Raw genomic sequence first — 15,705 nt, 5'->3', positions numbered from 1 at the left:
AAATAATTAATAACAATTTTTTTTAAATTTTATTTAAATAAATTTAAATAAAAATTGTATCTTTAAAAATTTAAAAGCTATTTATTTTTCAATATTAACAACTTGTAATTTTAATAAGTAATGAAAATAACTAGATATTAAAATATTTTCGCGCTATTTCTATATATGCTCTCAGCATTTATAAGCAAAATATTCGTATTTAATGTGTCATTTGAGATATAATAAAATAAGATGAATAAAAGACAATTTTCAGCATCTTCCACTGCAAAAAAGGCAAAATATCGGTAAATATTTACAATATTTGTTAACAAATTTGTTTTAACCTTAATTTATTGTTCTATATTTACATTTCTCTTATTAAATTATTAAAAAAAATTTTATTGAAATAAATTTAACTTATATATTTAACTTATATATATTGTTTTTTATGTTATATAATTAATACATATGCCACAAATAATTAATAAATTAAAAAAAATTAATATTATATCTTTCATATTATATTTTTCAATTCTGCATATAAATATATATGTTATATTTATTGATTTATATATTTTTTATTACTATTTCATTTATATATTTTTATTGTTACTTATTATTGTTACTAAACTTTTAATATATTTTTTATTTAGTAATAGAGATGAAGATGACGATGATTATCCTGGTTCATTTGAAGCAGAATTGGCTACTATGGATGAAATGGAAGATGAATTTGGAAATACTATGTCTCAAGTTATTGAAGAGGTATATATATAAATATTATATCAATTATTAAATAAAAATTATAATATGAAATTTTTTTTTGATAAAAATTTGTATTAATAATAATTTTAATATGTAAGATATGTAATTTTATATTTTAATTTTATATCAATAATATTTTATTATTTTAGCCAATTCCTGTGCAATTAAATAAAACATCAAAAGCAGTGAGTTAATGAATGTAACAAAAGTATGTTTTATAATAAAATAATATTTACTAAGCATATTATTGCATAAACATATTATTGCATATTACAAGACATATTAATATATTAATTTCCAGTTTTTTTTTTTTAATGCAACTTAATGTATATCATATTCATAAATAATTGAATTCATAATTTAATTCACACATTTATAAATTCATTCATTGACTTATTTTTAATTTGCTTTTAAATGCTTTTTTATTACGCATATTTTTTTTGCGTAATTTTATTTTTTTATTGTTATTTTTATCATGTACTATTTTATATATTATATAGCATATCTTTTTAAGTAATTATTTATTTTTAATAAATTTTCATTAGGGTCCTGAACAAGAAAATACATCTTCAAAATGGAATAGGCCTCCACCTCCAGAATTAAATCCACAGAAGGATGCATTAATTTTTCAACAAATAGAAATTGATCATTATAGTGGTAAATAATATTATAAATATCAACAAAATCTATTCTAGCTCTTAAAATTTTAATAATAAAATTAATATTAAAATATAATTTTAATATTAAAATTAATAAAAATATAAAATATAAAATATAAAATTTTTTTTCAAGGTATACCATTGCCTGGAATGCCAGGTAGTAATATGCCTCCTGTACCAATAATGAGAATGTTTGGTGTTACAGAATTAGGAAATTCAGTTTGTTGTCATGTTCATGGTTTTAGTCCTTATTTATATGTTATAGCACCAACAAATTTTAATGATCATCATTGTAAATTATTTAAGGTATGTAATTTTAAAAATCAATATGTATCAGTAATATATTTTAAACAAATATCACAAATTATTTTATTACAACATATTATTTAGGAGGCTTTAGATAAAGCAATATTGAAAGATATGAGATCTAATCCAGAAAACATTCAGATAGCTGTGTTAGCTGTTGAACGAGTATTTAAACAAAATATGTATGGATATACAGGAGATGAAAAATCATTGTTTTTAAAAATTACATTAGCACTTCCAAGATTAGTATCACGTTGTAAGAAAATAGTTGAAGAAGAGACTATTTTATCTGAATTCAAGCATCAATATATTGCTTTTGAAAGCAATATTGACTTTGATATTAGGTGTGCAATTGAATTATATCTTTTACTTTTTAATTTTAATTTTTTCTTAAATAAATAATCATTTATTTAAGATTTATGGTTGATACATCAGTAGTTGGATGTTCATGGATTGAATTACCACCTAAAACTTGGAAACTTCGACAACATTTTGGACACAATTTACCATTAACTGCAAGATGTCAGTTAGAAGTTGATGTTGCATGGGATACTTTTATTGCACATGCTCCACAAGGAGAATGGTCAAAAATTGCTCCATTTAGAATTCTTAGTTTTGATATTGAATGTGCAGGACGCAAAGGTAAAAATTCATTTTTTGATTAAACAAACTCTTTTTTATATGATACATAAATCACTTAATTTTTTTAATATAAATATAGGTATATTTCCCGAACCAAATCATGATCCAGTGATACAAATTGCTAATATGGTAATAAAACAAGGAGAATCAGAACCATTTTTACGAAATATTTTCACCCTTGATACTTGTGCACCAATTGTTGGTTGTCAAGTTTTAAGTTTTGAAACAGAACATAAAATGTTAGAAGTATGATTTTATTATTTTAAATTTAACTTTGCATTAATCATATTGAAAATCAACCAATATATATTATATTTTATTTTTCTTAGAAATGGGCAGATTTTGTTAGACAATTAGATCCTGATATTTTTACAGGATATAACATAAATAATTTTGATTTTCCTTATTTAATTAATCGAGCAAGTCATCTTAATGTACGAGATTTTTATTTCCTTGGTCGAATAAAAAATATAAAATCTGTAATTAAAACTCAAGTACTTCAAAGCAAACAAATGGGTCGTCGTGAAAATAAATCCATTAATTTTGAAGGAAGAGTTCCATTTGATTTATTGCTGGTAAAATCAATTATCCTAGAATTATTAATTATAAATTTGTATAACAATAAATATTTATGATTATGTTTTTAGGTATTGGTTAGAGATTATAAATTAAGATCTTATACTTTAAATGCTGTCTCTTATCATTTTTTACAAGAACAAAAAGAAGATGTTCATCATAGTATTATCACAGATTTACAAAATGGTAATGCACAAACACGTCGAAGACTTGCTGTTTATTGTTTGAAAGATGCATATTTACCACTTAGATTGTTGGATAAGTTGATGTGTATTTTTATTTATATGGAAATGGCAAGAGTTACTGGAGTTTCCATATCTAGTTTATTAACACGAGGTCAACAAATTAAAGTTGTTTCACAATTATTGAGAAAGGTTAATAATAATAATAAACTAGATAATTGTAATTCCAATTAAAATTCTACTAAAGATATTTGATTTCAGACTCGAGAGAAAGATTATTTAATGCCAGTACATCGAGGTCAAGCTAGCGATGAACAATTTGAAGGAGCAACAGTTATAGAACCAAAACGTGGATATTATAATGATCCTATTGCAACTTTAGATTTTAGCTCTCTATATCCTAGTATTATTATGGCTCACAACTTATGTTACACAACATTGATAAAATACGATAAGCAGGCTAAAAACAATATTCAATCAGATAATATTACTATAACTCCTAATGATTCGAAATTTGTCAAAGTTAACATCAGAAAAGGAATCCTTCCAGAAATTTTAGAAAATCTTTTGTCAGCTAGAAAAGCAGCAAAAGCTGAACTGAAAAAAGAAACTGATCCATTGAAACAAAAGGTTTTAGATGGTAGACAATATGCTTTAAAAGTATCTGCTAATTCTGTGTATGGTTTTACTGGAGCACAAATGGGAAAACTACCATGTTTGGAAATATCTGCAGTAAGATTTTAATATTTATACTTTTTAGTTTAATAAATTATATTATTTTACATATAATAAAAAACATATTATTACATATAATAAAATTAATTTTCAGAGTGTCACTGCATATGGACGTACTATGATAGAACAAACAAAACAGGAAGTAGAAGAACAATACTGCATTTCTAAAGGATATAAAAATAATGCAGTGGTCGTATATGGTGATACTGATTCTGTTATGATTAAATTTGGTGTGAAAACAGTAGAAGAAGCTATGGAACTTGGTAGAGAAGCAGCAGAATATGTATCCTCAAAATTTTTAAAACCAATAAAACTGGAATTTGAAAAAGTATATTTTCCATATTTGTTAATTAATAAAAAACGATACGCCGGTTTATATTTTACTCGTCCAGACAAATATGATAAAATGGATTGCAAAGGTCTAGAAACTGTACGAAGAGATAATTGTCCATTAGTAGCAAATATGATGAATACTTGTTTACAAAAATTACTTATTGACAGGTAATAATATTATATTTATATAATAAAATAAAAGTATTTAATCTGTTATATTATGCATTTTTTTTTTTTTGTAGAAATCCCAATGATGCTATGAATTATGCAAAACAAATTATAAGTGACCTTTTATGTAATCGTATAGATATTTCTCAGTTAGTAATTACAAAAGAATTAACTAAAACTGATTATGCAGCTAAACAAGCACATGTTGAATTAGCAGCAAAAATGAAAAAACGAGATGCTGGAAATGCACCAAAACTTGGTGATAGAGTACCATATGTTTTTATACGAGCAGCCAAAGGCACACCAGCTTATCAAAAAGCAGAAGATCCAATTTATGTCTTAGAAAATAACATTCCTATAGATACAAATTATTATTTAGAAAATCAATTAGCCAAACCACTAATACGTATTTTTGAACCAATCCTTGGTGAAAAAGCTGAATCACTTTTGTTGAAAGGAGATCATACACGCACAAAATCTGTTGCTACATCAAAAGTTGGTGCTTTGTCTGCATTTACACGTAAAAAGGAAATATGTTTAGGTTGCAAAGCTGTTCTTGTACCAGAAAGAGAAAAAATGGCATTATGTAAATATTGCGAACCAAAAGAAGCAGAATTATATCAAAATGAATTATATCTTGGTAGAAAATTAGAAGAAAAGTTTTGTAGATTATGGACAGAATGTCAAAGATGCCAGGGAAGTCTTCATCAAGAAGTATTATGCACAAGGTGTGTTCTTAAACAACTTAAACAACTGAAAAATGTCATATTTTTATTAAATTAAGATAATTAGTAGAATGTAATAATATTAAATTTAATATTATATCTTTTCAGTCGTGATTGTCCAATATTCTATATGAGAAAGAAAGTTCAAATGGAATTAGATACGCAAATGAAACGAATTGAAAGATTTGGAATTCCATCATGGTAATATCAATAGATCAGTAAATGACAGGTATGTTTTTATATATTATTGATTCATATAAAAAAGATAACTTTAAAATAAATATATATATTAATCAAATTAAAAGCAATACTGAAAATAAGAAAACTAGGATAGAACACAAATATTATATTATTAATAAAATATTTAATTTTTTTTTTTCAAATTTTTTTACAAATTATACATAAAAAAATGGATAAATTCATATAATAATATAATTTAATATAACATATATTTTTGAATATATATATTGAAATTTTTTTCTATATATATAGATACATTTTAAAAATTCAAAAATTATACAAATCAATCTTATTAATTAGAATAAGTAATTAAAATGCAATTAATAATTGCGAAATATTTATTATGAAATAGTATTTATATAGATTTTAAATACATAAATTAGTTATCAAATCTTAGTACATTGCTCAAGAAGTTTATTTGAATAATTAATACTTAATTAGAATTTAATATTTGGTATTAAAATTAAATAATTCAATATTAAATAAAAATAATGAAATGTATTTTTTTAATTTTGTCAAATATTAAATACGATTGAAATATTAAATTTGTTTTTGTACGGCAGTATAATTATACTTAACAAATTTATAAATATCATTCAAGATATTGTGTTTCAATTTTACACAAAATCTTTTTGTTTTCTATATTGTGTTTTTCTTTTATATAAAAAAGAACATTTTACATATGTACCTTAACATTATATGAATGAAATTAAACCAATACATATATTTACATAACTATTCACACAGTATGTCAAAATATTGACATTTCAAACGATTTCCAATTTTACTGCAATATTTATAAATAATCTCTTTGATTAATAATAAAAAATGATATATTTATATTAATATACATTACACTTTTTTTACACTTATTGTTTGCCAATATAATATTAAAAATCCAAAGATGCTGTAATATTAAGAAATAATAAAAATTACACAGAATGAATACAGCAATGATTAAATCATATGAAAAAAAATATTTAAATTGAATAAATCTTTATGTTTATTTCATTTAAATTTCTATAGAAAGATAAAATTTTTGTTTTTATTTTTATTCCCTGCTTCACATTATGAAAATTATAAATATCGTTTTTCGATGAAATTCGATTAAATAAGACTATTTAAAATATAATTATAATAAATAAACGGAATAAAGTGTCCAGCTTTGCGTGGCTTGTTCAATTTGACAGTCATATGACTAGTCTTCTTAATAAGGCTTAGGTAAAAAAATTTCTTAATAATATTAATCATTTTCTACTTTGCAGTGCATTTGATAACCAGTCCATTGCTTGATCAAGACCTTCACCTTTTGTTGCAGATGTTTTGAAGATTTGGAACGTTCTATTTTTAAGAGCATCTAATCCAAGAGCCTGATGAACTTCTGCTACACTTAAACATCCTGCCATATCTTGTTTATTTGCCAAAACCACTAAAATGGCACCTTGCAGTTCTTCTTCCTGAATACATACAAATATTATATATACATTTATATATTAATGATATAAAAATTTAATTTTAAAATTAAATTATATTCAGTATGTTAAGAACACTTCATATTGTTAATATCACTTTCATATCAAATTATTCATACATTGTTATTTAATAAAATCTAATTATAGATATAATATAATACTTAAAATTATTGATAGTTTTCTATGTTAGCAACATAAAGTACTTACTCTCAACATATAAATTAATTCATCTTTTGATATGCCTATCCTATCTTTATCTGCCGAATCCACAACATAAATTATTGCATCTGTATTTGAATAATAACACCTCCAATATGGTCTGTAAATTTAAAATATAATTATATATATATATATATATATATTATCATTTTTAAAGATTAGACTAAAATAGGGTAATTAGTAGAGTAGAGTAGAGTAGAGTAGAGTAAAATAAAATAAAATAAAATAAAAGATATTTTTAATTTATATCATTATCTATCATTACATACCTTATACTAGTTTGACCTCCCAGATCCCATACTTGAAATTTTAAATTTTTATATGTGACCTGTTCTACATTAAATCCTATAGTAGGTATTGTTGTAACCACTTCACCAACCTGCAATCTAGTAGATATAATATTGAAAACAATTTCACATGCATATTATTTTACATCCAATAGCTTTAAATTGTTATGCCACATAAACATGTATTTAATTATTGGTTATAAACATTCAAACATAAGATATATGAACCATATTCATGCAAACAAAGACGAATAAATAATTAATTATAACGTCATATCAAGCTTTAAACATATTAAAACATATATATTAAAACATAAACTGTCAAGCGAAATATAGAAAAGTGTCAATATGAAATACACCTGTACAAGATTGTAGTTTTTCCGGCTCCGTCCAAGCCTAAAATTAAAATTCGCATTTCCCGGCTACCGAGTAAATTACGAAAATAACTGAGTAATCCTCCTAGAAAGACAAAAGAGTCGAAATTACATACAAATATATTTCGAAAAAACTAGATGAATCGTCCACCGATCAGATTTATATTCACTGGATAGATTCAGTGTGATTTCGGGAACATGTACCTTCATGAATTATCACACAACTCACCCATATCGATCACGTATTATTTCCAATTCATATAGTATAAATTAAAGTTTATTGTCAAATATAAGAATTACAATTGTATCTAAGTAACCGGGGCGCACACCCCTTTAACTGTCCACGGATGCAGTTCGCTTCAGATCACTTGCTGACTTGTATCGTTATCGTTAGTCGAATTCACATGAAGTTGTTTCTATTCTTTATGTATCTTCGATATATCAAGTAACACAAAGCCAAATTCAAGATATTTTTATGATTTGATTATTAAATAATCTCTAATTATATAAATATTTCTTTATTTCTTTATTTTTTTCTAATATTGCACGAATATTTTGTATATATATATTATTATTAATAAATTTCAACATAATTTAATATAAAATATAACATAAAAATATTTTATGTTATATTTTAGTAAATAAATGTATAATGAAATTTATGAATATTTTTATTAAGACTCTTGAAAATGTTAACTGTTATTTTTTAAAAAAATTTTATAAATAGATATATATATATTTATCCATATTTACAATGAACTTTATAATTTTAGAAATTATGCTTTATAAAGACATACTTCTTCGTTGAATTTTCGAGATTATATAATACTTATCTCATTAGCTAATGACATATATTATACCTTTTCTTTTTAAAATATTAGCAATAAATCAGAAACAATAGTTATATATGTGTTGAATTCATAGCTATATATATATATTCAAATTATTGTTAAGAATTATATATTCAAAATAAAGTAATCAATTCTTAAATACTTCTTATTACAAATATTATTATAATCAAAGTTTAATTCTTGATTAACTATTTATTATGATTAAATATTTATATTCTATTTTATAAGATAGAATGTATAATATATATTAATGTTGAATATAATTTTTTTATATAATTATGAAAAATTATATTCTTTAATTAAAATTATATAAAATATATTTTAAGTTTTTTTTACAAAAAATGAGATTAAATTATATTATTAATATTATATATATATTATAAGTTCATGAATATTTTAAGTATTTTTTTATATTATTTGAAATATATACAATGAATTGTTTTTAAAATAATTAATAAAAAGAATATAATTATTTAATATTAATTATATTATTATAAGAATTTTAAATCATTATTTTTATGTTATGTCAAATAAATGGTATATTTAAAATTTAATTTAAAATTTAAAATAATGTTTTTCAGATAAACTGTCAATCATACTTATCACGAGACGTTGATTCTCGCAATAATCGATAGATGGCAGAAATATCGTCTTCCACGTTATTCCTTGTACAAAAGGTTTCTGTATAGTCTGGACCGAAAGTGGTTTTGCTGGGATGCTGTACAAACGCGGCGCTTGTGTTGTTCGTAATTGACAGCTGTCGAAAAGCGGCGACTTGATCGGATGCATGTGCGGATATGTCGTCTTATTAAAAAAATAGAATATATCATACTAGTGAAGATTTAAAAGAAACAAGGTGAATTTGTTTTATTCCTGTAGCCCTTGGCTATTGTTAATTTCAACACATCATGCATTTATACCAATATCATTGCTGCATGGTACAGTTTAAAAAGTTCTTATGTGTTTACAGTTTTACAGAACATCGAAATGTACATACAGTTATATGTGCTTTTGCGACGTGATATATATTTTGATAGAATAATAAAAACAAAAAATGTTCGTGTACAACGTGAACATTGAACAAAAGTGAAATTTTTGTTCATAATTTTATCTTATATAGTGTTTCTTGAGTGCCCATCATGTCCCGAATAAATACATATGTTCATCTCTACCAATACGCTAAATAAAATTCGGTAAGATTTTTAATACATATATTCTATATAAAAAGCGATTTTATAAATTATTAATTATATTAAAAAATATAAAAATAAAAATTGATATTATTTTAGCAATTAAATTTTATAAATTATATTTCATATGTTCGCTATAAATTCATAATTTCAATATTCAATAATATATTCAATAATATAAATTACATAATAAAATTATTTTAATATTTTATTAAATTTAATAATATTTCTAGAATTAAAATAAGATATTAAAAAAATATTCACAATCAAAATAATATTACGTATATAATAAAGTTTGTGCATTCTAACATCTAACTGCTTGAAACCGGTTTTTCCGAAAATTAAATTTTTCTCAAATACATGAAACATTCTCATGAAAGTCGAACTTGTTCAAGTGTTTGATATTATCTTTTCACTCAAAGTTAAATATTCATCGATTCTGATTTGTTCAAAAATCATAAGGTATCACATAAATCTTTGTAAAAGAATGATTTGGACCTCTGAAAGGATTTACAGCTAACCGGTTATCGCGTAGGTTGCACACTCGCGAGAACTCTCGTCTGATAGATCATGATCCTTCTTCTCAGACTTTCGCCTGTTCAGTGACGTATACGAAGGCACGGGTCCAAGATTTAACTTTCTCATTTGATATCTAATAGATAATCAAAAACAAATTGTTTTATCAAAATTGTACATATAAATATGTTTTTTTAGAAATCTGTACATAATTCATTCATCTATTTATATTTGCATATATTTACAATTAATATATTGATTCATATATATTATGCAATTTCAAATCATGTTTTTTTTAAATTTTTATCAAAGTTATACAATTCTATTCTATTATACATAATTCTATCATAAAATGATTAATATTATATAAATACTTTAATGTATAATTTATTAAATCATTGATCGTTGTATTGTATCTATAAATTTGCCAATTCTTATATATGTGTTTTCATGTTGATTTAATTGTAAAATTTCAATAATCTAGTGCAAAAATCAAGAAAAAATTATTATAAATAGTTATTAAGATATTATTCTCGTAATATATATTAAAGAAATGTATGGAAGATTTATATGTGTCCTGGATCGATTAGGTGGAGAATAGAATGAAGAAATATATAAAACTCTCGTCCTTCATTTATTAATTATTAAGATTTCGCGATATCCTATAAATTGTTATGATTTGTTCGATCAACAATTAAGTGATACAAATAACATATGATTAATCGAATCGATCAAAAAATTCATTGCGAAATCATGACATATGTCATTGTGATATTAAGGAGAAACGGCAATGATCTTGCCAGGTAAAATCCATTGGATCCCGTTTGATCATCAAAGTTAAGCTATGTCGGGCACAGTTAATACTTATATGCTAGAATGAGTGTCGCTTGGAAACACTATATATTACTATTGGCGGTGGATTCGAAGTCCACCTTAAATCATAAGTCCTTGACTAATAATTAGCAACAGTCGATACTAATTAAAAATAATATCAATATATAAAAAGAAACAGAGACGAATAGAAACAGCGTAGCAAAGAGAGACAGAGAGACAGAGAAGGGAGACAATGTGCAGCCACGTTTCTCCTGCGAAGAGGGTCGAATAAAAGGTGCTGTGGTAGGGGTGAAAAGGAACAGGTAGAGGGGATAGAGGGGAAAAAGAGCAAACATATGGTTGAAAGGAGAAGGCAAGAGCGAGATAGGTATACGCGATATAGGTTTTGGTTTGGGCAGCCGTTGGAATGCGGCGGCCGCGAAGCGGACGGCTGTATACCATGCCACGCCGTATGTAAGTACGTATACGCTTAATCTGCCATGCGGCATAGCCGGTGTATAGGACACAGCGCAGCGTCCAGCACATTCCGTGCCCCAAGCAGAATCATACTTTTGTTTACACCCACGTGTAGCTTCATGAAACACGAATTTTCTGTTGCTTCCTTAGCAATTCGCAAATATACTATCAAATTATTTTTATTGTCATCATGTGCAAATACAATAAATCTTTTCGTGTGAATGATGAATTATATTAATAACTGTGTAAATTAATTATAATTTTAATCCTATTTTCATATATAATAAATAGTGATTTTTGAAGTAAAAATCATCTCAGAGGAATTTCGTCATCGGTTTTCAAATGCTTAATTCTTGATTTTTATCTGCAGTTGCTAGTTGATAATTATAGAAGAAATGATTATTAGCGTTAACAAATATTTTAACAAGATAAAATATAATGCACCATTATTTTTTGTATGTTAGTTTTAGAAAGTTTCAAAAATTAGTTTTATTTTAAGAATTATTAAATCATGAAAAAAAATTAATATATAATTATATAGTTGTATTATATAACACTTCAAATTTTTATTAATTTTAAAAATTATTATATTCTATATGTTTGAATGATGAAATAGAAAAATTAAATTTGAATTGGAAAAATTGAAAATGAAGCACGGTAAAAGTAGAACAGAATCAAAAGAAACTGAATTATAATGAATTATATCTATAAATAGAAGGAAATATAAATCAAATTATAAGAAATATAATTTTATTATCATTATGACAAAAATTTTCAGACCAATCGAAAAACGAAGATCAAAATAGTATAACTATCTCTGATAAAAAGAAAAAATTATAAAAAATATCGTTATTTCATTAAAATCACATGGATAAGAATTCCATCAAAAAGCCATGTGCTTTCACTTCGCGTGGAAAAAGGGTAACAAGGAGATTGGAAGAAGGGAAGACGAGTTGTTCCTGATATGCACACTTAAGGAAGCATTTTGGGAGCCAACCAGAGTAATTGCATACAAGGGCCTATCAAAGCGAGCAACACGATCATGCTCTCGTCGAACCTCGTTGGTGCAAACTTCTAATAAGTCAATACCGCGCCATATCACCTGCGCTTAATATTTGCAATGTGAATTGATGATTTTTATTTTTTTTTAATAATTTCATGTTATAGAATATTTTTTCTTTTGAAAATTTGTAGATTATCAATTTTTAATAAAAATTTGAATTAAAATAACAATTAAAAAGATTTCTTTTTGATATCATGATGTGTATCAATACATATGTTATACACATATATTATTTGCATTTCAAATATCAAATATTTGAATAATTTTATATATGTTAGAAATTTATTAATAACGTATAGTTATTTATTTTCACCAACATTATTAACCGAATTTAACGACCGAAAATGAAAACTGCATCTTATATTCACATAATTGAATAAAATGTAATTTATGTGATTGGTTAAATAAGATTGATGTACGAGTTTTATTTAACTCTTTAAAAGATTAATGTCACTACTCTGTCAATCTAATTCAACTATTTATATATTGATCCACATATCGATGTTTATTTATATATAGTAATGTATTTATTTTGTACATTTTTTTTCATAAGGAAATTGCAAAGAAATATTTATAAAAAAGTTCAATTTTAAATAATCTTTAATTTCTTTCTAAAGATATTATTATTATATGTTCAAAAATTTTTAAAAAATTTCTTACATGAATAAATAATTTAATAATTAATACAGAAGGTTTGTCATCTATGTGATATCTGGGTCTGAACATGTTTACGAACGGTTTATTGAAAACCAGTTATCAACTGGACCGAACTGGACCACTTCCTGGAACAGATTGCGCTAGCATCGAGATTAAGAAAAGCAATACATTCGCCACGAAATAGAAGAATTTTGTATTTATAATAATTATTCGTGAATGTTTTCACATATATCAATGCACGTATATGAAACTGTTAATCTCATAAATTCATGTAATCGTTCGTTTTTCTTCATACATATATTATTGAAATTCTTTGAAAGGAATGCAGAATTTAATTATTTATTTCTGGTAAAACAAATGGAGTATATAACTAAACATGCATATTAATATGATGATAATAATAAATGTAATATTTACATTTAATGTAAAGAATATATATTGAATGAAATACATTTTACAAATTAATCTTAAAGTTAAAAGTATAAAATGCTTTACTCTCGATTTTATCTTGTCATTCAGAATCCAACATTATTGTTATTGTAATAATTACAATGTATTTTTCTAAGGTTTTCTCCTATAAAGAATCTGAATTCACTCTAATTAATTCAATCCTTTTTTTCAGTATATTTCATACATAGAGATATTTTCAATGGAGAAAGTTTCAATGAATTTTCACAAAAGATACCAGAACGTCGCGCGAAACAAACGATACACAAGAACGATACCAAGAGATACACTCTTCCTATTAACGTATTCGGCACATTTCCAACGATAATTAGCGCCGCGCTCGCGGTGTGAAGATACACACTGCTCGTATGAACAGAGAAATAATTGTTTCTTACAAGTGATGTTATCGCATTGCTAATTATTCTCAGAATCATCCAGATGCTCGTTAATGACCTTCGAGCCCAAGAAGAAAGTTTCATATAATTACTTTCCACCAAAGATTTTCTCTATCGAGCAGATTTCTCGCATTGAATTTCTATACATTCATAAATCAGTTTCACTCACATTTATTATAAAAAAAATGTTATTGATACTATATTCGATATTTAATGAAATTACTTCGAAAAATAATATATATATAAAATTTTATATAAAATTAGTAAAATTTAATTTTAAATAATATAAATATAGTATATTTATATATAATATATTTAATATCAGTTCTTTATTCTACATAGAAATTCATTTACATAGAAAAGTAGTTTTTGTTAGAACATACAAATAAAATTATTACAAGTGTATTATATAATTCGGTTTATGAAACAATAATTTTATCAACAATAATAAATCCACAATTCTGTGAAGAAAAGCTAACACCACGATACATTTTGTATAGGATCTCAAAGTATTTTTGTTTTTAATTTCACAGGTCTTCCAGTGCAATCAGCAACGGGAGGCAGAATGAACGTCGAGCGAGCCACGATGGACGGTTGTGGGCAGCAACCGTTGTTTTTGACCGGCACTTCCGGTTCTGGCGGTATATCCAGTCCCCAGCAGCAGACTGTCCAAACCGGTGCACCTCCAGAACACTATGGGGGACCATTAAGCCTGAGTATCTGCATATCCGATTCTGGTCACGAGATATTGCGACCTAAGCCACGTCGGTGAGTATTCTTTTATTTTCTATGAACCCTACTACTAATCCATTTGTAATCGATATCGATCTTAACAGAGATCTGATTAATGGTTGTATTCATGGTAATCCGCTAGTCTTGATAAAGATCGATTAAAACAGGAAACGCAGGAACGTTAATCTCGTCCTAACATAAAATTATTAACATTGCAATAAATATGATTTATTTTGTTAATATTTTTTCGTTAGTTATTTTCTGGAATAATAAATATAGGTTAGTAGATAATGAAACGCCAATATTATCGACGGCAATTCATCTTTGGTTTTATAGGTAACTATAACAGCTTACGTTATCCAGAGGGCGTTAATAAATATGAAAATGCAGGGTAAAGTATTACTTTGAGCACTAGATGGCTGCTAAATCGTTTGTAAACCCTTATTGAGCGATTTATTTATCATCTATTACTAGTTTATTAACTTGATATATAAAATATATCGTGTACACAGAGATTACATATTTTATGTAGATTGATTGATTCGTGATATTCATAGTTGATAATTTTCTTGATGATAATAACGAATACTGATGAAGATATTGGCTGTCGTTTACATGTCAAATCACTTGCTACTGTTTTTCAAGTAGTCAATTAATTGTAATGTAAGTTTATGGTTGGCTATCGATGATCTGTAACATAAACATGGGCTTCCTAATGATGAGTCAGTATTGATGCGTCATCCCTGTAATGTTGGAGAAGCATTCATAATTTCAAAAAGACAAGATTCTTTTTTCGGGCGAGACTGATGATAGGAATTCAGAATATAAAAATGTCATAAATCGATATGATATAGATTATCGAGTTCTATTATCTCAATATTATTGTATCGATATTTTTATTT

At 25.2% G+C, this 15,705-nt stretch overlaps 3 protein-coding genes across 9 annotated transcripts in view; 2 read left to right on the top strand and 1 right to left on the bottom strand.

The window, feature by feature from the left end:
* LOC102681813 (DNA polymerase delta catalytic subunit) overlaps positions 1 to 6,836 on the top strand; it is an 8,674-nt gene extending 1,838 nt beyond the window's left edge. The window contains exons 2-16 of one of the 4 annotated variants that reach the window (XM_006614787.2): positions 186 to 284; positions 633 to 744; positions 894 to 929; positions 1,290 to 1,401; positions 1,537 to 1,709; positions 1,794 to 2,053; positions 2,125 to 2,351; positions 2,431 to 2,597; positions 2,681 to 2,926; positions 2,999 to 3,301; positions 3,371 to 3,841; positions 3,939 to 4,345; positions 4,420 to 5,073; positions 5,179 to 5,299; positions 6,629 to 6,836. In XM_006614787.2, coding sequence (XP_006614850.1) covers positions 232 to 284; positions 633 to 744; positions 894 to 929; positions 1,290 to 1,401; positions 1,537 to 1,709; positions 1,794 to 2,053; positions 2,125 to 2,351; positions 2,431 to 2,597; positions 2,681 to 2,926; positions 2,999 to 3,301; positions 3,371 to 3,841; positions 3,939 to 4,345; positions 4,420 to 5,073; positions 5,179 to 5,275 — 3,318 coding nt within the window. In that variant the 5' untranslated portion in view covers positions 186 to 231 and the 3' untranslated portion in view covers positions 5,276 to 5,299; positions 6,629 to 6,836. Of the gene's footprint in view, positions 1 to 137; positions 285 to 632; positions 745 to 893; positions 953 to 1,289; positions 1,402 to 1,536; positions 1,710 to 1,793; positions 2,054 to 2,124; positions 2,352 to 2,430; positions 2,598 to 2,680; positions 2,927 to 2,998; positions 3,302 to 3,370; positions 3,842 to 3,938; positions 4,346 to 4,419; positions 5,074 to 5,178; positions 5,300 to 6,628 lie in introns of those variants that run through there. The other 3 variants (XM_031510011.1, XM_031510012.1, XM_006614789.2) reach the window with 3 other exon arrangements.
* Positions 5,971 to 8,086, bottom strand: LOC102670666 (ADP-ribosylation factor-like protein 1). 2 transcript variants are annotated; one of them, XM_006614790.2, is made up of 5 exons: positions 7,892 to 8,086; positions 7,648 to 7,747; positions 7,271 to 7,387; positions 6,990 to 7,101; positions 5,971 to 6,767 (listed from the first exon to the last, which is right to left on the bottom strand). In XM_006614790.2, exons 1-5 carry the CDS (start codon positions 7,893 to 7,895, stop codon positions 6,558 to 6,560), a joined length of 543 nt encoding a protein of 180 aa, XP_006614853.1. In that variant the 5' UTR covers positions 7,896 to 8,086; the 3' UTR covers positions 5,971 to 6,557. The 2 variants fall into 2 exon arrangements, with proteins under 2 accessions (XP_006614853.1, XP_006614854.1); XM_006614791.2 differs by having other exon boundaries at positions 7,867 to 8,073.
* A 1,122-nt stretch (positions 8,087 to 9,208) lies between these two features.
* LOC102670890 (ankyrin repeat and BTB/POZ domain-containing protein BTBD11) overlaps positions 9,209 to 15,705 on the top strand; it is a 25,494-nt gene continuing 18,997 nt past the window's right edge. Inside the window, exons 1-3 of one of the 3 annotated variants that reach the window (XM_006614792.2) lie at positions 9,209 to 9,369; positions 9,484 to 9,706; positions 14,605 to 14,839. In XM_006614792.2, the coding sequence (XP_006614855.1) occupies positions 14,637 to 14,839 (203 nt within the window). In that variant the 5' untranslated portion in view covers positions 9,209 to 9,369; positions 9,484 to 9,706; positions 14,605 to 14,636. Of the gene's footprint in view, positions 9,707 to 14,484; positions 14,489 to 14,604; positions 14,840 to 15,705 lie in introns of those variants that run through there. The other 2 variants (XM_031510008.1, XM_031510010.1) reach the window with 2 other exon arrangements.

The sequence above is a fragment of the Apis dorsata genome, unplaced genomic scaffold, assembly GCF_000469605.1.
Source record: "Apis dorsata unplaced genomic scaffold, Apis dorsata 1.3 scaffold_197, whole genome shotgun sequence".
Classification (NCBI taxonomy): domain Eukaryota; kingdom Metazoa; phylum Arthropoda; class Insecta; order Hymenoptera; family Apidae; genus Apis; species Apis dorsata.
This window is presented reverse-complemented; position numbering and strand designations above follow the sequence as displayed.

Bases quoted from the DNA above. Each gene is read 5' to 3' on its own strand.
- LOC102670666 (XM_006614790.2), bottom strand. The intron at 7,388-7,647 runs GTGTATTTCATA...TATATCTACTAG, and splicing joins AAAACTACAATCTTGTACAG to ATTGCAGGTTGGTGAAGTGG. The intron at 7,102-7,270 runs GTATGTAATGAT...TTAAATTTACAG, and splicing joins GGAGGTCAAACTAGTATAAG to ACCATATTGGAGGTGTTATT.